General features: G+C 31.5%; 3 protein-coding genes across 4 annotated transcripts; 2 read left to right on the forward strand and 1 right to left on the reverse strand.

Annotated features, from left to right (window-relative positions):
- The first annotated feature begins 5,689 nt into the window (after positions 1–5,689).
- LOC127120156 (auxin-responsive protein SAUR50) lies at positions 5,690–6,572 on the forward strand. Its single transcript, XM_051050558.1, has one exon. The coding sequence runs from the start codon at positions 5,903–5,905 to the stop codon at positions 6,215–6,217; it is 315 nt and encodes a 104-aa protein (XP_050906515.1). The 5' UTR covers positions 5,690–5,902; the 3' UTR covers positions 6,218–6,572.
- Positions 6,573–8,794: 2,222 nt separating this feature from the next.
- Positions 8,795–11,002, forward strand: LOC127121518 (uncharacterized). Of its 2 annotated transcripts, none has more exons than XM_051052000.1 (2): positions 8,795–10,291; positions 10,442–11,002. In XM_051052000.1, the coding sequence occupies exons 1-2, from the start codon at positions 10,053–10,055 to the stop codon at positions 10,872–10,874; spliced, it is 672 nt and encodes a 223-aa protein (XP_050907957.1). In that variant the 5' UTR covers positions 8,795–10,052; the 3' UTR covers positions 10,875–11,002. The 2 variants fall into 2 exon arrangements, with proteins under 2 accessions (XP_050907957.1, XP_050907956.1); XM_051051999.1 differs by having other exon boundaries at positions 8,795–9,130; positions 9,279–11,002.
- Positions 11,003–13,788: 2,786 nt separating this feature from the next.
- Positions 13,789–16,804, reverse strand: LOC127120157 (filament-like plant protein 5). The gene is made up of 5 exons (XM_051050559.1): positions 16,393–16,804; positions 16,100–16,283; positions 14,584–15,973; positions 14,385–14,445; positions 13,789–14,264 (listed from the first exon to the last, which is right to left on the reverse strand). The coding sequence occupies exons 1-5, from the start codon at positions 16,516–16,518 to the stop codon at positions 13,917–13,919; spliced, it is 2,109 nt and encodes a 702-aa protein (XP_050906516.1). The 5' UTR covers positions 16,519–16,804; the 3' UTR covers positions 13,789–13,916.
- Positions 16,805–23,288: the final 6,484 nt, after the last annotated feature.

The following is a 23,288-nucleotide window of genomic DNA, read 5'->3' on the forward strand; positions in this document are numbered from 1 at the left end:
CCGAGGGGTTTGATACCCGAATTTAACTATAAAATGATTTGTTCACTAAGTTGTACCCTAAACCTAACTCTTATATAACCACTTTATACTCGTAAACATCATTCTTTGGGATAAATTATAAGACACAAAATTCTTTGATTCTGTGTTGTTGTTCTTTTAACACCAACATTTAACAAAACATTTTTTTGTTCTTGCAATCTATCTCACATAATTAAGTTGTTGGTGTTGTTGTTATTGTTGTTGTTGTTGTTGTTGTTGTTATTGTTGTTGTTGTTGTTGTTGTTGTTTCCACCACTCGCCAATGTCGAATGATAAAAATAAAACATTCTTATATTTTAGAATAACTTCTCAATATTGTTATTCAAAGAAAATATTCTATTATATATTACTTTCTTCGATTGACAACATTGAGAAATGTATTCCTAATCATACTGCAATGTTGTTGTTTCACAAAACAAGATCTTGAAAAAATTGTTTTGAATATTGCAACACACAAAGATATTGGTGAATGGTAAACAACTGAAAAAGGAAGAAAAATACATGTTACTTTCAATTTTTTATCCATTCACAATTTTTTTTGCAATAGAAGTAATTTATTACCTCATTGGATTTTTAAATCAAGGAGAAAATTCCTTATTTTATTTCTTTTTTAATTAAAAAATAAATAACTTTTTACCTCGGTTTTTAGTAAGAACCAAGAGAAAAAGTAACTCAGGTTTGTCTATAATAAATTTTGGTCGTACGTTAATAAACTAACGATGCTCAAGATATTGCCAACACACCAATCTATAAGAACCATCTACATCCAATAAGAATACGAACACCACCACTATAAATCTTGGACGCTACGTTACGAAACTCAAACGTAGATAATGAAAGAATTTACCATAAAAATAGTAAAACTTAAAGAAGTTTCAAAAAGATCTCTTGAATGGATTGCAAGTGCAAAAAAAATTGATTCAAGGTTGGTGTTCTTACCTAATCTCTTATATTCTATTTAAATATTTATTTTATTTATCTATTTTTTTTTATATCAGAAAAATGCATACAAAAGCCATTGAAAATATATTACATGCAAAACAATGTATAAAATAAATTCAGCATTTGTTCTTCTCCAAGATTGACAATGATGATGATGAATCAAATTCGTCAAAATTTTGTACTTCTAGATTGAAACTAAACAATGTAAAATAAGAAACTTTGTGTTTTAATAACAGTGGATATATATATATATATATATATATATATATATATATATTATATATATATATATATATATATATATATATATATATATATATATATATATATATTCCCTTGGGTATTATAAAAATCGAGAGGTAAAGTAACATGATTTTAAAAAAAATGTATATTTAGTTGTTGAGGATCAAATCGACTACAAGTTCCACCTTTCTCCTCGGTGTACTTGCAACCGATGAGAAAGTTTGAGATTTACCACGACACCTTTTGTTACATCACCTAGAAAACTGAGGTAATAACCTTTACCCAACCGAGGTAAAATATGTTATTTATAGTAGTGTTTGTCTTAAGTTTCCCAAACCTCCCTTGTCTTAAGTTTGAATTAGAAGTATTTGTTTCTTCATCAATGGTTAATACGTTGGAGATGTGACTCCATACATAAGAGAGAGAGAGAGAGAGAGAGAGAGAGAGAGAGAGAGAGAGAGAGAGAGAGGGAGGGTGAATTATATAGGTTTGAAAATTGTTGATTTAAAACCAAATTATTTTCGAAAGTAGAGTTTGGGAACATTTTATAAAACATTTGAATAAATATAAAGCAAAAATTTGAAGTAAAGAAATTAAGTGAAAATAAAATAGATAAGGGAAGAGAGATGAACTGGATATTTATAGAAGTTTGGTCTAATGAAGTGAGTTACTCTTCTCCCCCAAGAATTTATCTTTATAGCATTTTAAGCATTCTCAAATTGTCTTAGAGTCAGTACGCGAAAATACTCAGGATAATTCAATATATATTCGAGTTTGCACAAGATCGATGAAAACCCAAATGTAGGTAAGATGAAATTCGAAATTTTGTGAAGATGATAGGCTTTTCTAATGTGTTTTTAAGAATTTGAAATGCTCAATATATTGGTCAAACTGGTGTTATTTCATAAGGTTGCGACTTTTGATGAAACACACATTTTCAACAACGATTTTGCTAAATGCTGCATTGTTTCGCCTACAGCAACATTTTTCAAATGTTGCACTCACATACATCAATAGTTTTCAAAGGTTGTACTCTGCAAAAGTGTTGCCTATTTTTGAACTCAAAATACAAATTATCTACTGCAACATTTCGCAAGTGTTACCTATTTCTGAATTTAACAACTAACATTCACTTCCATATTTTCTTGTCATTTTTGGAACACACTCAAGATTATTAATTGTTAATAATTTACAACAATCCCCCACTTGTTCTAATGATGACAAGACCAATTCTAGAAATAGAGAAACAAAGAATGTTAATACAGTTAAGTATCTTTCGATTTGAACTTAACCTTAGTAAGGATAACGCAAAGTCTAATCGGAATGTTAGGTAAAAATGCTTTGAACCGTTAACCCTTGTGATTAAACCAGTGTTACCTTACACACACTCTTTAGTGGTTCTTCGCTTACATCTCTCGCCTAGCACTATTTATGGTCATGTGTTATTCCTGTTTTCATGAATTTTTCATGAGAGAAACTTCAACTCTCACTTTGAGATGACACCATCTCGAAATTCATACTAGTGAAGTTCATTTTGTATCTATTTCTTGAGATACATATCCTCGATATAGAACTTCATTAAGTGTTTGAAAAAACTCAACCCTCTATATTTAATAGTCAACATTATCACATAATGTTGCATAAACATCCAAATCAACGACTTGTTGTTTCCCATTGAATCTTAGGTTAAGATTTGTTAACTTAAGATTGAGTTGCTACCTTTGTCGGAACCCTTATTCAAGGAGTTTCAACCTCATACCTCTCGAGGTAGTCTTTACTAAATCTCCGGTCAGTGGTTTAGTAAATGGATCAAGCAAAGTATATGCCGAACGTATATATGTGAATGAAATGATTACATCCTTGATCAATTTTCTCACAAAAGAATGTCTAAGACTTATGTGCCTAGAATTTCCAATATATACTTCACTAAATGCTCTAGCTATGGTGACTTGACTATCATAATGCATCAACACTTTCGAAACATTGTCCTTAGTTAATGGAATCTCCAACAGAAGGTCCATCAACCATTCTACTTCTTTTCCAGCGAACGCAAGAGCCATAAACTCTAATTCCATGGTCGAGAGAGTAATGCATGTTTGTTTCTTACTCTTCCAAGAAATTGCACCTCCAGCTTAATGTAAATATTCATTATGTTGTAGATTTAAATCTCCAACACTCGATATCCAACTCGCATTGGTATATCCTTCTAGTATGGCAGAAACCTACCATAATGGAGGCCAAAATTGTTGTTTTTCAAAAAATAACCAAAATTCTTTGTGATGACCTTCCAATGCTCACCATTTGGGTTGCTAGTAAATCTACTCATTTTACTAATTGCAAATCATATGTAAGGTACATTGCATCAATTAAATTAGACAACCAATTGCACTTGTATATTCCAATTGAGGCACAACTCTTCCATCATTATTTTAAAGTTTGACCCTAGGATCAAATAGAGTACTCACTTTCTTGAAATGTAAGTGTTTGAACTTATCAAGTACTTTCTTGAATGTGGAAGTTAGAAACCCCTTTCTTTCTAAAATTTCATTCTTCTCGTTGCTAATGATCAATCATATAATAAACATAGAGACTAATGAATATTGAATGATCTTGTCCAATACCAATATGTTATATCACGTATAACATTTCATATCATTAATTATTATCGAAAAATTATAAAATCAATAATCATACTTTGTCTGTTAGATTAAATTTCATTTGGATCTTGATATTATATTTATTTATTTATTTATATGAATATCTATATAAGAGAAACAAAACGTACCGGAATCCATAATGTCAATTATTTCGGATTCTTGATTTGAATTTTTTTTCTCATATCTTCATTCCTTCGATACTTGAAACGGAAGTCTCGGTTGCCATTACACAAAATACTATAAGATTGTTGGAAAATTAATTGTAAATTAAATGGATCGAGGCGAGAATCGTGAACGAATCACTTTCCTTATAGTATTTCAAACACTCCCAAATTGTCTTAGAGTTTATACGCATAAATACACATGATAATTCAGTCTATACTCGAGTTTGCATAAGATCGATAAAAATTTGAATATAGGTATAAGATGAAATTCGAAATTTTGTCAAGATGATGATAGTCTTTTCTAATGTGTTTTTCTGAATCCATAATGTTCAATTTATTGGTCAAACTGATGTTGTTTCATAAGGTTGCGACTCTTGATGAAAGACACACTTTCAACAACACTTTTGTTAAATGTTGCATTGTTTTGCCTACAACAACACTTTTTGAATGTTGCATTGTTTCGCCTACAATAACAGTTCTCACGGAATATACTGTTTCGCATTCTGCAACACTTCACAAAATATTGACTATTTCCAAATTCAAAATACAAACTGACTACTACAACACTTCACAAGTGTTATCTTAATTAAAAAATTAACTTTCACTGCTATATTTTCTTGTCATTTTTATAACACACTCAAAATTATTAATTATTAATAATTTACGATGATTGAAATTTATTCATATCTTTTTTTATTTTCACTTTTTTTATAATATATAAACACTTTCCTTTTCAAATTTAATGAATAATAGATAATCGTAGTATTTAGCACGTGATATCTTAATTTTTGTTAGTTTTGTAAAAAGAATCTTATAAAAATAAGTTTAATGATAGTTTTGATCTTATTTTTAGCAGCTTACGAAATTAGTTCTTTTCCTTCAAAATCAACTAGTTTTATAGTCTCTTCTTCAAATTTTAAAACTCAAATTTTATAATTTATCATGTTTAAAATAAAGTCGCATATGATATGATAGGTAAAATGATCAATACCCATATAATTGGAAATAAGTTCTTAAAACTTTTAAATCAACATCAATCATTTTTAACTTAATTAATGATATATAATTTGATTAAATTATTTATATGCTTTATATGACTATATAACATCAAATATAATGTCATCTTATTTAAAACATACCATATTACTAATTTTAAGTTTAGAAATTTATGATGGGGGAAACACTCGGTTACATGAAAATATGATAATCAATTTTGCGAGTGGATGAAAATATTTAAAAAAATAATTATAATTAAATTTTAAAAAATATCTATTTTTTGAGGAAGGAATTTAATTCGTTTGATCCTATTAATCGTGAAGATGTCATATCTATATTGTCTTATTGATCTACCGTATAATTGTATAGAGACGGTATGATTTAAGTAAAAATTTAAATATAAATTTTGATATAAATTATAATTATTTTCAAGATTTTAAAACATTAACTATAAAATCTAGATGGTTTGATTTTGATTAAATTGTTTATGTTAGGTTAAATTAATAATAATAATGGAAGCTAATAATTTTTAGGCAATGAAAAACATAATATGTGCCTAAGGAATTTAATTTTCCAACATGATAATATTGATTAGAGACAAAAATGCAAGAAAATTTTGTATTTAAGATAGAAAAATGGCCCACGTTGTCTATTGAAAAAGTAGCATGCATTCGAACCTCCATTGGGGTTGGAACTTGCTTTGCCCATTAAACACTTATAGTCCCCACACCCACATGACTCGTGTTCTATCTTTTTAGTTCTATAAAATCCTCGCATCATAAATACCTCTTCATCCACTTCCATTTCTTAATCCACACTAAAAAAAACACATTCAAAGTTGGAGGTGCAAATAGCAAAACAATGGCCATGAGAAAATCCAACAAACTTCCACAAGCTGAAGTTATCAAGCAAATTCTCAAAAGATGTTCAAGTTTTGGGAAAAAACATGGTTACAATGAAGAGGATCTTCCTGAGGATGTACCAAAGGGTCATTTTGCAGTTTATGTTGGTGAGAATAGAACAAGGTACATTATCCCAATTTCTTGGCTATCACATCCTCAATTTCAAAGTTTGTTACAAAGAGCTGAAGAGGAGTTTGGTTTCAATCATGATATGGGACTTACTATCCCTTGTGATGAACTTGTTTTTGAGTCATTAACTTCATTGATGAGATAAACAACAAGGATCAGTAGATTTTATTAGTCGAAGATTACCAAACATAAAATCCCTTCATCTGATGGTTCTGACGAAGTTACAAGATCAATTTACAGTGAATTTGACATTATCACGATAAATCACAATCATTTTACAATGATATCAATGTGATTTTGAAGATGTACTAATAGTACTTTTAAGTTTGTTCTGGTAATTGTATATATAAATATATCTATATGGATTGATTTCCAATGAGAGAGTTTCTTTAGAAATGTCATTTGTATCTTGAGCAATGATTTATTAAATGAAGCAATGTTGTACTAGAAATAAGGGTACACTATTGTCCCTTTTAATTTTCTATTACCCCTTTCTTAAACTTGCATTTTTTTTTGCATGATAAATGAAGCTTGAAAAGAAGTGCTTAATTTTAAATAAGTTGTTTTAGACATTAATCAAATTAAAGCTTTTTGTTACTAAAAAATTAGCTCTAAAATATAGAGATCAACCCTATATCCTATGATGGGATTTTGGTTAATTTTATAGATTTACAAACTCCATGTTCTTTAAATCCCAAACAATATATAGGTAGCACAACTTGCTAGTGTTATGATATTTTATTCTACATTTATATATTCAATTTAGCATGTGAGTAATTAATAAAAATGAATACAAGTTATATATAAAAAGAGTTGAATGATTGAGACATTTATAGGTTAACCTAAAATTGCAAAAGTTCATTGCATTACGAAATACAATATGCATGTATATATACTTTTATTCATCATGTATATTATATATATTTGTTCATTATGTCACATCATTTTCATTACGATTCAGGGTAAGCTAGATTCTTTTTCTTTTTTCCTCAAACAAGTTTACTAAGTAAAAGAATTAAAAAGCACTAAGAGGAGTAGCTATCACCATGTTTAGGGAAAATTATATGCTAATTAGTAATTAGCTACCAAGTTTTTTCATTCATTGGCTTGGCTTTTTATGTCTATCTTAGTTAAAATGTGACATAAAATCCAAATAACTCAAATTATAGATGTGTTTAAATGTTTCATCTCATGATGTGATTAAAGAAAATTTCTAAGAAAGTAGTTTTTAAAAAAAGAAAATAAACTATAACATAAAATTTTAATGATGTATCATTTCCAATTGTACAGCTAATATAAGTTTGGACATTTTCAAAAATAGTTAATTTTTCTCTTCCACACAAAATAAAGGACTAGTATAAAGTACTTGTCAATACAATTAGAAGTACTATTTAGATCTTTTACTTTTAAATTAAATGAACACTATAATAGTGCATTATATTGGCCACATGTTATTGTCTACTTGGCAATAGTTGCTACTTAAAAATTGATCATAATAATTAAATTAAATTAAATTATACACATTTCACAATAAACCCATGCTTAATTGGCTAATCCATCTACAACATTGTCCATTTGGAGCACATGGGAATGGGGCCTCATTGTCTATAAAATAAGGTCTTCAAGACAATTAAGCACTTAATCTTTTTGTCTTTTCTTGGTTTATGAGATAACAAAATCTGATTACCTTAGCCACATACGTAAAGCAAAAGTTTAGTATAATAATTCTTTTATTTATAATGATATTATTAGGTTTGTATGGACAAAAAGTTTGTTTAAGAGTCAAAAACATATGTTATATATATATATATATATATATATATATATATATATATATATATATATATATATATATATATATATATATATATATATATATATATATATATATATATATATATATATATATATATATATATATATATATATATATATATATATATATATATATATATATATATATATATATATATATATATATATATATATATATATATATATAAAATTAATCATCTTAAAAATTATATTCATAGTTTTAAGAGATAATATTATTATGCATGAGTCTTTAAATTATTTATAAAAGACCTATTATCTTTAATATCAGAAAATCAAAAATATTAGTGTCGAAACACTTTTTTTATGTTTAACCATTCTATAATAAAATCTCAAGCCTTCGATCTCACTAATAAAAAAATCTCAATATTTTTCTCCTACTCATCTATACAGGATAAGTATATTTTGAAGATATCTTAGGACTATAATTTAAAAAAATGTAGCACTTATTTTCTTATAAGTCAATTTGTAAAAATAAATTGAACTTAACATAAAAATTTAATGAAAATCTCATATGTTATAGAGATAAAACCTTAATGAGTTTATAAAGAATGACACTTCACCTTTTATAAACTTATTTTTTAAGAATGAGCTAGATTTAATATAAAAAGAAATTATATTGATTTCTTTTAGGCTTAATATATTTTTTAATTCTTTAACATAATTTAATATTATATTTTAGTCTTTTAACTAAAAAATATTACAAGTAAGTCCCTTAATTTCACTTTTGTTATACTATTTGATCATTTTTGTCAAATTTTATGAGAAATCGTTAAGTTTTGTTGACAATACCATTTATTTGATATTATTATTTTACCTGTCTGTTTTTATATTTATTTTTAATTTATTATTGTTATTTGTTATTAAACACATGAAACATCCACATAATCCTAATTTTGTTTTCTCTTTGTTTCAACAGGCAACAAGCAGCATCATTTCCTTCCTTTCTCTAAATCAAAAAAACAACAATAATATTTTAAAATTAAACACTCTTTCAATTTTTTTTCATGTTACTCCCCTAATGTAACCGCCAACATCGTCAGTATCGTACAAGCCTCACGTAAGTCGTCAATCAATGCTAGAGTTATTGGATCTTCTCTCACGAGTATGATTTCAAGCGAGGATGGTGCGGAGTTCGATGGTGGTGATCGAATTTATGGTCTGGAAAGGGAAATCGAAGGGGCTTACCATAGATCTGAGGACGGCATGGTCTTGTGCGACGATGGTAACGTGTTTCGGTGTAGTGATCTTGTGCGGCTGCGGTGACGCATTTCAAAGAGATTTTTTAGCGATTTTTCACTTATCTTTTTGCTCTACGCTCTTAAAACAAATAAACCTTTGTGATTTTATTCCTCTTTTCTTTCGATTTGCAGGTTACCCAAAAAAGGCTCCTTTGTGTGATCGTGTAGTGTTTGATGACACTAGAAACTGCATGAAAAATGATTTGTTTTGCCTGAAAAGTTTTTTTTTTGAATGAATGGGATAGGTAGTACTATTTAGTTTGTTTTCCAGCCTCCTTGAAATACTAATCTCCTCCTTTGTTATGATTTTGGATTCACAATGGTTCACAGTGGTGATTTTTTGCTAATAGATTTGTTTTCTCTTCATCTTCTCATTGTTCTGACCTTTTTTATGATTTTTTTTTGCAGAGAAGTTTCTGCAGCAAAGGATTGTCTTTATTTTTAGGCATAAATCTTAAATTTGGAAGCAATCCCTTTAATTAAAATAATAATTTTTGTTATATTCTAGTTCATTCTTCAATTAAAAGAAGATTTTATTTTACTTTCTACTTCACCTACTCCAGGATAATTTTGTAAAAAAACATTGTTTCAAATTTACAACATTGGGGTTTTGTTTTTTATGTTATGTGATGATTATTGTATTCTCAATTTGTTGTGTTTCCTAGAGTTACATGACTGGACTAATAGCACAAGAACTGTTATTTTTTTACTATTTGTTGACTCAGCTTATTAATTTATGCCTATTTGTCACAACACATCTCCAAAGTTAATATTTTTTTCAAAAAATTTAATGGCAAAAACCTTTTTGTGTAATAGAACAATTCTTAAGGGACCAATATGTAACGTTTTTTAGTTAAGGGATCAAACTGAAATATTAAATTAAGTCAAGGGACTTTGGGACTAATTATGTCTTTCTTTTATATTATGTTTTCATACATAAAATTTGGTTGTGACTCTTCAATCTTCTTTAGGTCAACTCAATGCAAGTCTCTTGCCTCTTCAACGATCATCCATGCATTTGATTTAATTTGGTACTGCATGAACCAACTCAAATTACACAACAAAGTCATCTCTTGGAAAGCTATCACTTATCTCATTTTGGATGCTGCTTCTTTTCCGGGGAATCACACTAAGGTTATTGCAAGGTACTCTTTATATGATTTCTCTGTCTCCAAAGCCTTCTCTATTCAAATTTATCATCCTAAAAGACCGTCTATCAAGGATATTCTCTGGGACCCTCCTCCTCTGAATTGGGTTAAGTTTTACTCATATGGTGTTTCGCGTGCCAATCCTAGTTTAACAACTTGTGGAGGGATTTTCAAGAACCGTCATGGGGTGGCTATGAAGTGTTTTGCTTCTAATTATGATCGACAATATGCTTTTTGTGTTGAGCTTCTTGGTAATTTTTTGGCCATTAAAATAACTCATAAGAGAGGTTGGAGAAATTTGTGGTTAGAGACAGATTTCAAGCTTGTGTCCTTGGCCTTCAAGAATTCTTCCTCCATCCCTTGGAGACTCAAGAATAGATGGTTCAACTGCCTATCCATTTTGAATGACATGAACTTTATTGTATCACGTATTGTTAGAGAGGGCAACCGTTGTGCTGATAAATTAGCCAATTTAGGTCTCTCTGTGGTTAATGATGTTTTGTTTGATTCTTGTCCTAGCATCATTCTTAATGATTACTCTAGGAATATAATTGGCTTACCAAATTTTAGATTTGTTTAATTTTAGGGAAGGTTTATTTTCTTCATCTCCTTGTATCTCCTTTTTTTAATCCATTAGGTGTTTTATTAAAAAAAACGTTCATCTTTTAACACAACCACATTAGTTTAATTTTAAAATAATTTCTTTTATTTTGTTATTTTTTCTCGTCACATTCTCATCAAATTTATATTTTCATCAAATATATATCTTATTGATCTTGATGATTCCACTTTCAACCAGTTCTACGTTGTTACAATAATTTTTTCCTGTAATTATTGAAGTGAACGATTAATCTTGATTCTCACGTATTTAAGTGTCTTGCTCTTCATTTCTCTCACTCGTACTTTCACCCTCCACTCAAAGTAGTATTAGCTATGGAACCCGCCTTAAAGAGGTGAACCTGATTATTCTATTTTATTTTTATATGTTTCTCTTCTATTTATTTTTAGGCGATAAACAATTATTTAAACTTTTTATTCACTTTGAATCTAAATTTGTAATTTTATTCAGTTTTTGTTATTGGTCGAGCTGACATTGTTTGTATAGCTTTCCCATATTTATATGGCTTGAAATAATCATATGCATAGTTATCATTTTTAAAGATATTGAAGTATAAGAGATTGAGAGACATTTGAACAATTATGTGTTTAAAAACACTACGGAGACTGTATTTTACATAGATATATATATATATATATATATATATATATATATATATATATATATATATATATATATATATATATATATATATATATATATATATATATATATATATATATATATATATATCAAAAAAACTAATTACATGTTATAGTCGATGTGAGACTTTCTATATTCAAATATCTTAACATTCCCATTCAAGTTGGATCATATCTTTCATATGAGTTAAGTTTGTTACAAATGTAATCCACTCGAGAACCCCTAAGAGACTTTGTAAACATATAAGTCAATTGGTCTTCACTTTTGACGAAATTTGTGGTGATAACTCCTGAAAGTACATTGCCCTTTACATAATGACATTCTATTTCTATGTGTTTGGTCAATTCATGAAAGATTGGATTAGATGCAATGTGAAGTACCGCTTGATTATCACATATGAGTTTTGTGTTCTCAAGATCTCTCAACCTAAGTTTTGAGAGTAAATTTCTAAGTCATGCAAGCTCCTTTGAGGCTGATGCCATAACATGATATTCAGCTTCAACACTAGATAATGCAATTGTATTTTGTTTATTGTTTATCCATGAGATCATATTTCCTCTAATTAGAACACATTATTCAGACACGGGCCTCCTATCTGAAGGTGATTCGGCCCAGTCTACATCTGAATAACAAATAATTTTAACATCTCTCTTATCTTCATATACTAGTCCTCTTCCTGGTGCATTTTTAATATATCTAAGAATTTGAATGACTGCATCCCAATGACTATCACAAGGAACATTCATAAATTGTCTCACAATGCTCATCGCAAATGTAATATTTGATCTGGGGATTATAACATAGTTGAGTCTACCCATAAGACGTCGATATCTTCCTGGATCTTTCAATGGCTCCCCTGGCCCGGAAGAAGCTTGGCGTTGGGATCCGTAGAAGTATCAGTAGGACGACAATCAGGCATATTAGTTTCACTGAAAATGTTTAGGATATACTTGCGTTGGTTGATTGCAATGTCGAATGAGGATTGGGCAACTTCAATGCCTAATAAGTATATGAGTGGTCATAAGTCTTTTGTCTGGAAATTTTTTAAAAGATGAGTTTTGAGATGTTGAATACCCTAATAAGAATGTCATCAACATAAACCTTTGTCATCAACAGTAGTGAAAGGAAAACAAACCGTCGATTTTTTTTATTATCGAAAGACAGTGGGTTATACTCTAAATACCATATTAAAATATAGGAGAGTGAGAAATATTTGAATAAACTGTATGTTTAAAAACACACGAAAATTATATTATATATAGAAAGATTAACCGTTAATTACATGGTTAATTACATGATACGATAATATGATGTATTAGTTGATGTGAAATTTTCTATATATATATTCTTTATATATAAACTCTTAATATACAATTTGCACTATCTTATTTGGAGCGAATTTGGAAAAACATATAAAAAAAACATAGATTATCTCGTGTCAAATGAAGATTTCCTAGTTCTTATTCCTCATTAAAATCAATGACCAATTTTAGATTATTTTATTGGTTAAAACTATTTATTTTAGGTATTATTTTTCTTTATGTTACATTGTCGTTAGATTTCAACCCTCTTTTAAATGCATAACAATTATAAATGTTTGTAATGAGATATACAAAAGACATTTAATATACAATTTTGTCACTAACCTCCCTTCCTGCCTATAGCCAATGACATTGTAGAAGAAAAGATAAACTAATAATCAATTCAATTAAGTTTAAGTCAAGTCTATCCATTTAAAGCACCTAATCCATACGTATTTAAAAATAATAAAACTCAAACCTAAAAAATAATAATGAAACTCAAACACTTAAAAATTGATAATGATGTTCGTCAAAGTTGAAAGAATGAAAGACATATTGTACCATATAGAATACTATTTTGGATGTTGTTTGCCAAATCTAAAACCCATAATTGATTATTTAAAGAAGCACACAAGGTAAGTGTTCGGTTGCTAAAGAATTTGTAGGACACACATGTTAAGTGCATGAACACTAAAATAAAGGCTTATGTTACCCAACGTACCAATTCCTAAACTAATATCAGACACAAACTCAACAACTATAACAATAATAATAATAATATAATCTTTATAGTATCACTTATGTCTCCTAAATTTCATACTAAATGTTCTACTTTCTCTATGCACAATTTCGTCGGCACAAATGTCTCTGTCTTAATTGGTTTCTTTTCCTTCAATCCACAAGCAGGTTTTTTAGATTATTTGAGATTAAAATTGTAAATTTTAATTAATCTTAGCATTCTGAATGATTTGATTATCATAGTAATAATCATATATACAAAACTATTACATAAGGGTGACAAAATGGATTATGCCCTTTGATTTTAAGCGATAAATCGAAATCATCGGTGAGGTGCCTTTGATACTATTGAAGAATTTACAGAAAGGTTGCATTCTGTGTCTGAAAGACATGACGTGGAACCAAAGTTACGAGACGATGAAAACTCGTCATTCGCTCCTTGAATATCAGAATTAGAAGATACACTACATGCTTCGGCGTGATCAGTTTCATCTGAGTTATAAGAGCCATTGGAATTCGACTGGTCATAATTTGGTTTAATCGACGATTCATTTGTTTGAAGTCTTTTAGAGCCGATTTGTGGACACATTGCTTGTAATTGCCTACCAAGTACGTGTAGAGTCTCTTGACATTCTGCTAGCTTTTTCTCTGCAGCAGCTAGTTCTGTATCCTGTAGCGGCATCAAGGTATCGAAAAAAATATGATTGAAGAATGAATTCGCTAAAGAAAACATTAAAAAAATGTGATGAACCAAAGGTATAATGATATGTAAGTAATGTAATGTGATTACCTTCCGAGTATCAATGTCTTTATTCGCTGCCGAATTTGATGTACACTCGAGGCGCTTATCCCTTCAAGTAACGAACAGGCAGAAAAATCAGAAAGTACTTAAGAAACAAAGCTGAAAACTCAAATTATACAGTATGGAAGCAATGATATTGTTTCCTATAATTTAGAACTAGATCATGTTTTAGGGGATCATAGCTAACCTTGGCGTTTTTTCGTCTAATTCTCTGTGCCTCGCCAAAGCATTATGATGGCATTGTTTTTCCTCCTCGAGATCGTTCTTTAGCTCGTCTATCTTTTCCTTTAGAAGCTTATTTTCAGCTTCTAACTCTTCAACATGTGTTTGAAGTGACTTATATGATTCTGTCATACATTTCAGCTGAATCTCAACCAAAGCATCATTTGATTTTACTTGATCATCTTCAGATGAGTCGTTCTTTACTTTGTTAGCAATCTGTACACTGTCATTGTCTGAAGAACAGGCCATTTTCTCCACTTCGAGGAAATCGTTCATCAGTTCCGAGATAGTTTCACTTTTGCGATTCTCAACTTTAACCGAGGTTCTAACTCGACTTACGTTAAAATGGTCAGAAGCTGAGGCTGAAAATGAGTCAGCAGGACTTTCTGGATCATCATGCCAACTATCTGATATAGAAGTGATGCTTGGTGAATTGCTAGAAATTCTACTTGAAGAATTCCGGTAATTGATCTCTAAATTTGATTTCTGCGTCTGCGAACTTCTTTCTTGATGAAGAATTTGTACCTCAGCTTCTAAGCTCTTAACTCTACCAACTGTTTTAGTGTACAAGTTCCTAGAAGCCTGTAGTTCAGCATTACTTGACGCCAAAGCTTCTTTCAATCTCGTTGTTTCTTCTTCAAACACCTCAAATCGTTTCGACACACTAAGAAACTCGGATTCTTGCAGGTTACTAGTTTTTCTTTGATGAATTCCACTAATGACGCGGTGCGTACTTTCAACTTCTAGCTTCATTTGTGCCAATGCAGCAGGTCCAGGTAACTTCTTTCGCAGCAAACCACGAAGGCGTTGGCACTCACCCTCCAACTTAGCAATAGTCTTAACATCCTCCACGTGCCGTTTGTTAGCCACGTCTGCCGATTTCATTATCATGTTCTTCTCGTCATTTCGAATATCCATCTCCTTAGAAACAATATGCAGCTCATACTTCAAAGAACTTATTTCTTTTTCGCACGACTGAACATTCTTCTTTTGAACCTCTAACTCGGCCTCCGCTTCAGACTTTTCTTCTTTTAGTTTCACTATTTTGTTTGAACTTTCATGAAGCGATCTCAGAAGTGCGGCATTCTCACCAGCTTCTTCGTGAAGTCCTTTATCCAACTTATCTATTTCTGATTCAAGCTCTAACTTGAACCTCTCCCACTGTTGAGATTTCACAAGAATCACCTCTTGTACTTTCTTCTCACTTTCTTCCTTTATAGTTCTTATCTCCTTCACACATTCTTTCAGAGCTCCCTCTAAATGAGTTACTCTCTCATCACAACTAAGCTTCGAAAGAGTAATAGATTCAAGTTGACTTCGTAAGGAAACAACTTCTGCATCGGCTTTCTCCCAACCTAAAACGCATACAAGTATGAATCAACTCGATTCAAAAGTAAAAAAGATTAAAAAAAAAAACGCAGACGAAGAACACACAACATTTGATCACGAATTTCAGCCAATTGCGCCTACATTTCTACTACCTGAAACTGCTTCCTCGGCAACTTTCGCATGCTGTTTAACCAGATTTTCCTTGTTATCTAACTCTGAATAAGCTGCTGATAGCTTTGATTCCAAATCTTTTACTTGATCTTCCAATTCAGTCATACATGTGTAAGAATCCATTGGAATTTGAACATAGTTCTTATTTGCGCAATTTTTTTCATGCTGAAAAAATTATATAAAGAAAAGAACAAAACTAATGAGCAACTTAGCTAGTTTTGTGTATCAAAAACTTTTCCATTCCAAAGATTAAAATTAAATAAAATATATAAACCTGATTTCCTAAATGTGCCACAGAAGATAAGGTAGAACCAACGGAGTCAGTTGTGACAAATGGTTTATCAGTCTTTGTGACTTTATCAGATGATTTTTTCTTCCACGGCCAACCTCGACGATCCATAACAGAATTTTACTAGTCTGCTCAAAGTATGCTGAAATTGAGAACTTAATGACTTACTTGAGAAGAAGGATAAGAGAATGCAAATTTTAGTGTCGGAATGATGGAAACAAGAAGAGAAGAATGAGATATAGTGGCTGTTTGAGGGTTCGTAGAAGGAATTTGAAGTTTGAAGTTTGAAGTTTTGATTAATATCAAATGAAAACAAGAGAGAGAGAGAGGAGCGGGGTTACGGAAATACTGGCCAAATGTGCGCGTGTGCGGTCACTGTTTAAACGCTCCTGCTGCGGCTCCACCTCTATATAACAACAAGAAGAAATAAATCATTTCAAAATGTCGTTGTCAAAGAATATATGTATTTGATTTTATATTTGGTCCATAATTAGTACGACAAATATTTCTTCAAGAAAATTTGTTTTCTTTATAGATTAAAGTTTAAATCAATTGTGAAGGATTATTAATTTAGTTGACATAGAGTTTGTTCACACATAGAAAAGTTGTGAGTTTAACTCTAGCTTCTAGATGTGTGGTGAGAGAATATTTTTTGTGGATAAATTTCTAAGTATTTTTAGAAGTGTTTTTTTTCGTGCATTTGAGTGATTTGGAAATGGTGTAACGAAAAGGTTTTCAGAAACTCTAGATAATTAGTGGTCACTCGATTTGATGAAATCCAAGTGTTAGTTTGGAAGTGGTTTAAATCTAACTTCAAAGACTTTAGTTATTCCTTAAGTTAATGGATTTTAAATCCATTGGAGTGCCTTTAAAACGACTTTGTTATATTTTCTGCTTAACTTCTAACGTTTCTTGCAACCATGTTTTTCTTGGTCCGTTTTGGAGCTGCTGCAGATATTTGTTTGTTGCAATTAGGGAGTCTGCTTTGAACTTTGATTTCTGTTTTCAGCTTGCAGCTGGTTTGGGGGTTTTCTGTTGAGGTGTTTGATATGCTGGATTGTTTCTTTTGTTTGTCCTGACTTGCTTTTTTTGTGTTGCATGGAATCTCTTAGAGAAAGTAATCTTCATCTGGTAGGGTATTTTCTTTGTCTGGTGTATAGCGGGTGCCTAACTGGTGTTTGGAGTGGTGGTGTTGGTTCGTGTTGTGGCAGTTGTGGTGTTGCTAGTTTATGTTATGGCAATTGTGTTGTGGTCGTTGTCATACCCCAAAATTTTCTTTCCCCTTTTCATCTTTTCATTCAATCCTTGACATAGGAATCATTTTCACATATTCATGTTTAATTCATATGCATCATTCATCCATTAAGTTGATCATTGTGGATTCAAGGATCTTGGCTGACAAGCTAGGGTTTGTGTGAGGATCAAAGATCAAAGGTATAACATTGGATATTCATCTGATCATAGGGGATGTGGAACCCTAATTGCTTGATCTTTGAAGCATGAATTCAATAAGATTTCATCATGGCACTCCTCAGGGGTCACAAACCTAATTCCTTGATGATTTGGTTATGAGGCCTCATGGATACTCCTTGGGCCCTGTATTGGCTATCTAAACCCTAGTTGAAGGCTCATACATTAGAAACATGCTTGTAAAGCATCTTGGATGATTCAAAGACCTTGATTGAAGGAGTAGGCTTCATGGAAACCCTAATCAAGGGGGATGTGGTCCCATGCCCTTGTGGGTGGTCTCCTAACCCTAATTTCATCTGATTATTCCTCTATGGTCTGATTCTTTGTTGGGTCAAGGTTCATTCAATAAACCTTTTGTGCATCGCTATTCATGTCGGGCTATTGCTCTTGATCCCATAGACTTCATGCCTCACATATGCATCATATGCTTGTGTCCCTTGGTTTGTGCCTAAGTATATGTTGTGGTCTTTCATCTGGGTCACCTTTATACCTAGTGTCTTGGTCATGTCTTTGGTTTGGCTCATGGATTCTTGTTTAGGTCTTAGTTCTTTGTGTTTTTTGGTCCATACTAAGATCTTTGTTTCATGCCAAGATAATTCTCTCAAGTCATTGGTCTTATTCATCATTCATGTTAATCTTAGTCATGTTCAAGTCATTCATGCTAGTTCATCAAGTCATCCACTTCAATCCAATTCTTGTTCACGGTTGATGTATGTCCATGTTTTCACCATTCAATCCATTTCAAACATATTTGGATTCAATCCAAGTTATGATTCATGTTCAAGTCAACACATTGATTCATCCATTCCTCATTCAAATATCCATACAAAGTCAAATATATTTCAAATCATGTTCATCCATTCAAGTTCATATCAAATTCATCTAAACGTCAATCGTATTCATACCAAAAACATCAAAGTCCATAGAAATTGTCAAACAAGCATCAATTTCCATTCATAAATCATAAAAGTGTTCATTACATGAAAGAATACAAGAAAATGGTCAACTTTAGCCAAAGTCAACCCAATTTATTTTTTCACCCTAAGACACTAAATAATCAATCCTAGCCCCAATTTCATCTTCCATGTCCATCTTGACCTTGAGTTGACCATTTGAATTTGGTTTTCCACATTATGGCTTTATACTTGAAATTGGTTGTCCATGCCTTGCTTTGCTTTGTTTATAGCCTTGTTTTATCTTGCAATTGTGTCCAATTTCACCAGTATGTGGTCATGCATCATGTATGCACAAGTGAATATTCAGATCCCTATCATTGATCATGCAAAAGTCAGCTAAACATCAAACCTGCAGTAGGCCAAAGAAACTTCAACATCACCATGATACAAAACCATAAAACAAACATATGCATAACCATACCAAAACAGGTTAAGATGACTGACTCATCGACCCATAATATTCTCAAGAGAAACTCGTCTGAGTGTAGTATCGCGTAACAACTGTTATCAAGTCTACACTTGAACAGTTTCCGCACTACGTCCTAAATAGGCCAAGAGGGGGTAAATGTTCTACGGTCCTCAGCTTCTCATACCCAAATTATAGATAGTAATGCCTAACCACAAATACTTGTGTGACATTTCCAAATCCAAAAGAGTCTCCACTGAGTGGATGGATCTCAAGCCAACTTGTTAAGGACTACTCCACACAAGTCGAACATGAATATACCATCCTCCTATCTTAATTGCACTCAAGTTCGGGTTAGAACTTATCTCACCACTCAGAGATCACCAAGCACAACAAGCAGATTATATCACACATACATATATACAAACATCACATATATACAAATATACACATAAAAAGTAGGCTAAACCCACTGGAGACTACTCCCCAGCAGAGTCGCCACTTATTTTCTGTAGCGGTAAATTCATGATAATTAAGTTATGGATAAGCTAGAGATCAAATAACAAGAGTCGCCACCGCGCTTTTATTGTTTCCAAGGGAAAAGGGAAAAAGTACGAACAAAACCCAAAAAGTAAGAAATTTCAAATCAAAACTAATAAAATGTCAGAGATTACAAGTAAGGGGGGTTGGTTACACAGAGGGAAGGTGTTAGCACCTAAAGTATCCTAGGTACTCCTAGGGAGCCCTTTTTGTGTGCATATGTATTTGGTATAAAGTGATATTTACAAACAAATAGAATGAGGGGATGAGAAAAGAATTAATTAATTATATTTTTGTGTTTGACAAGACCTTCGGACTTGTGCCTACGTACCAACATAAAAATGAGGGATCAAAACCTCGTAGTTCGTGATACAAATTTCAAAGTGGATGCATTGCTTTTAACAAAATTAAGTTTGAGAGGCACAAAGGCCTAAAAATGGTTTGAATGAGTTAGTTCTTTTTGGCTTTTTGAAAGTTTAAGTCAAGTATAGTTAAGTTTATTTACAAGTTTGATTTAAGAAAAGAAGTTTGAAAATGCAATGGCATAAGGCCAAAGTTTCTATCTTTTTGCAAAATGGTCAAAGTTTGGAACAAAATAAGTTCAATCAAAGAAGATTTTGAAAAAGAAGGGAGATATTTTGAAATTAAAGAAGTGGGGAGAAGATGAAGAGACTATCCTATGTACAAAATTAAAAGTTTAGAGTTTAAAAGACCTAACCAAATGGGTAGCAATCCAATAGACAAAAATGTCAATAGAAACCCAGAACTCCCTTGGACTTTTAGAATCAAGCAATACATAAATGCACAATTATATTATCTTGAAAAGCAAGGCATCAAATAAAGATAGCCACATCCAAGCTTATCCATTCCATGATCTTCTTCAAGGTAGCCCATGTAACAGATGAACTCCACAAATCACAGGTTCAAAAATACAGTTTCACAATGATCATGTTGCAGATGAACTTAGACAGATCTTAAATGATGTATCAGATGAAGTTTCAAATTATAAGCACTTGATTTCTCAACAAGTTGGCATTGGCCAAGTCCTTTAGCATAGGAATGTTGCCTAAGTTCTAAGTCCATTTGTCCAAGATCAAGCCAACAGTCCACATAAAAGTTTTTTAGGGTTTTTGTTGTTATTATGTACATTAATGGTCAAAGACCACACAAACAAACAAAGCACAAACAAAATATATCACACAATATGGTCCAATTGGACAAAGTGAAAATTGCATTAATATAAACAATTAGAATGATATGAACAATGGCAAATGTATAAAATCTAGAATTAAATGGCATTAAAGTAAAGGGCTTGAAATTAAAAGTTAGTAGTTAATAGGTTAGAAGTTAGTATTGTTTTGTTTTTGCTTTTCATTTTTAGACATTCTTTGGAGAACACTCAACCCACTTATCACAAGCATGAATCCTTGAGCCAAAAGATCTTCCAAAGGAAGGAAAGAAGGCCGAGTTTCCACACAATACCATGAAAGAGGGGAGACTTACAATCTCACTAACTAGAATGTTATGCCTTTTATGTCATAAATTTAGCGCTATGTTAAGCAATCGTAATTGGACTTATGTAGAAGTCACAACTATTTGAGGTCGGACAATAGAATTTTAGTGTTAATGCATGTTATAGACATGGTATTATGAACTATACTCATGAAACATACCACACACAAAAAGAATATGCAAAAGGTGTGGCCTAATCTCATCCATACTCATGTTAATTTTTCAATCAACTAGCTTTAGGACTTTGATATATCATAGGCCAAATGAGATGAATGCATAAAAAGAGGGAATGAGATGAAGAGGGAGGGGAATAGATGAAAACTCAAATTGATCAAAGGAGAACTTTTACCAAATTAATATCATTCATTCATTTTGGGAGATGGAATGTACATTCCACCAATCCCCTAAATCCAATGATATTAATTTGACAAAGTCAAATCAACCTTGATCAAGGCCCAACAACAATAGTCAAACACAAACAAGTCATCACAATTGGTCAACAAAATTATTTGGCATTTATTCCAATTAAAAATACTAAAATAATGCATTTAAATTAAATATGGTTTGTCAAATTCCTAAAACCTCATCAAAACACCAAATAAATGGCCATGAGATTTAACATAGGTCAAACAAGGTCAAAGGACCTTGGAGAAAAAATTTCAGAATTTTAAAAGACTTAAAAGTATTTTTAAACAATTAAAAATAAATAAAAAAATCAATTATATCATGAAAAATATTAATAATTATCCAAAATTCAGAATATGAAAGAGGAAAATATTTGAATTTTTTTTGTGAAACTCTCATATTTTTTGGATCAATATTAAAATTAATATGAATTAATGAAAATAAAGCAATTAAAATGAATTTCAAATAATCAGAAAAAAACATGGACCACTTGATCTCCCTCATTAATTGAGGTGGCAGATCAAGTGGCCACCATCGTGCATTCCATTGTGGTCTTGAGTCAATGCGCCACAGGAAAGATAATTATAATGCACGCTCGTGATTAAAACAATTCAAATGAGATCAATGGCTCAGAACCAAGCCAGCACATCACCGGCGTCCAAAGGTCGATCGTCTTCTTCGGCGACCCTGGCCGGACTGGTTCACTCATCACCATCAAAAAAATGAAAAATGAGGACATGATCTGAAAGAAAAAATGGCGTAGAGCACGAATCTGACCTCAATTCATCCTAACTCCAAGTATATTGAGAGATACATGGAGTTGAAATTTGAGGTACATGAACTGAGTTGCTTTGATTTGGCCTCAAAGCAACTCAATCTTCTTGCCTACATTGGTAGGACTTCAGACAACCAAAGAATCAAGAGAATTGAGCAAGATTGAGAGAGATTCGAAGAGATAAAAATTTCTGGAAAATACCTTTAATGTAGGTCTGGATTCAACTGTTCTTGCCTTGGCTTGTGCTTGATCTTACTCAGAATGCTTGCATAAATGGAATAGAATGCACAAAAGGTCTTGGATCCTTGGAGTTTTGAATCTCAAAGCAGTGAGAATTCAAATTCAATTTCAAGTGAAATTATCAGGATTATCCTTTCAAATGGAAGGGTTAGAGGTTTGGAATCAAAGTTGGCGCCAATGTGTGTGAAATTCGGATGCTAGAGGTCTCTATTTATAGCCAATTCAATTGATATTTGCACACTTGAAGTGAACTTCCAAAATTAGCAATGTGTGATGCATGAGTGCATGGGCGTGTACAGGCCCATGAAATCACTCCATCTGATCCATAATTGAGTGTAAGCAAGGCTGAAGTCATGTTGGAACGCTAGGCAATTGTGTGTGAAGACTTGAAGTTTGATCTTTGCCAAATGAGGATACCATGCGCAGCCCTATCAATTCTTGTCCAAAATGGATGAACTTAGACTTTTTGGAAAGGTTAAATAAAGAGGAACAACTTTCATGTTCAACATTTTTCCATTTGGAGCTTGTATCATGATGAATTTTGAGGTGGAAGTTTGGAAATTTCAACATGTTGAAA

This window comes from Lathyrus oleraceus, chromosome 2, assembly GCF_024323335.1.
Source record: "Lathyrus oleraceus cultivar Zhongwan6 chromosome 2, CAAS_Psat_ZW6_1.0, whole genome shotgun sequence".
Classification (NCBI taxonomy): Eukaryota; Viridiplantae; Streptophyta; class Magnoliopsida; order Fabales; family Fabaceae; genus Lathyrus; species Lathyrus oleraceus.

What these genes read in the sequence shown, in the direction of transcription:
- LOC127120157 (XM_051050559.1), bottom strand. Translation starts at nt 16,518, where the DNA reads ATGGATCGTCGAGGTTGGCCGTGGAAGAAAAAATCATCTGATAAAGTC. An exon ending in TGGCACATTTAGGAAATCAG is followed by an intron (nt 16,284 to 16,392) that starts GTTTATATATTT and finishes TAATTTTTTCAG; the next exon opens with CATGAAAAAAATTGCGCAAA. An exon ending in AAGACATTGATACTCGGAAG is followed by an intron (nt 14,265 to 14,384) that starts GTAATCACATTA and finishes ATGCCGCTACAG; the next exon opens with GATACAGAACTAGCTGCTGC.
- LOC127121518 (XM_051051999.1), top strand. Translation starts at nt 10,053, where the DNA reads ATGTCTTTCTTTTATATTATGTTTTCATACATAAAATTTGGTTGTGAC.
- LOC127120156 (XM_051050558.1), top strand. Translation starts at nt 5,903, where the DNA reads ATGGCCATGAGAAAATCCAACAAACTTCCACAAGCTGAAGTTATCAAG.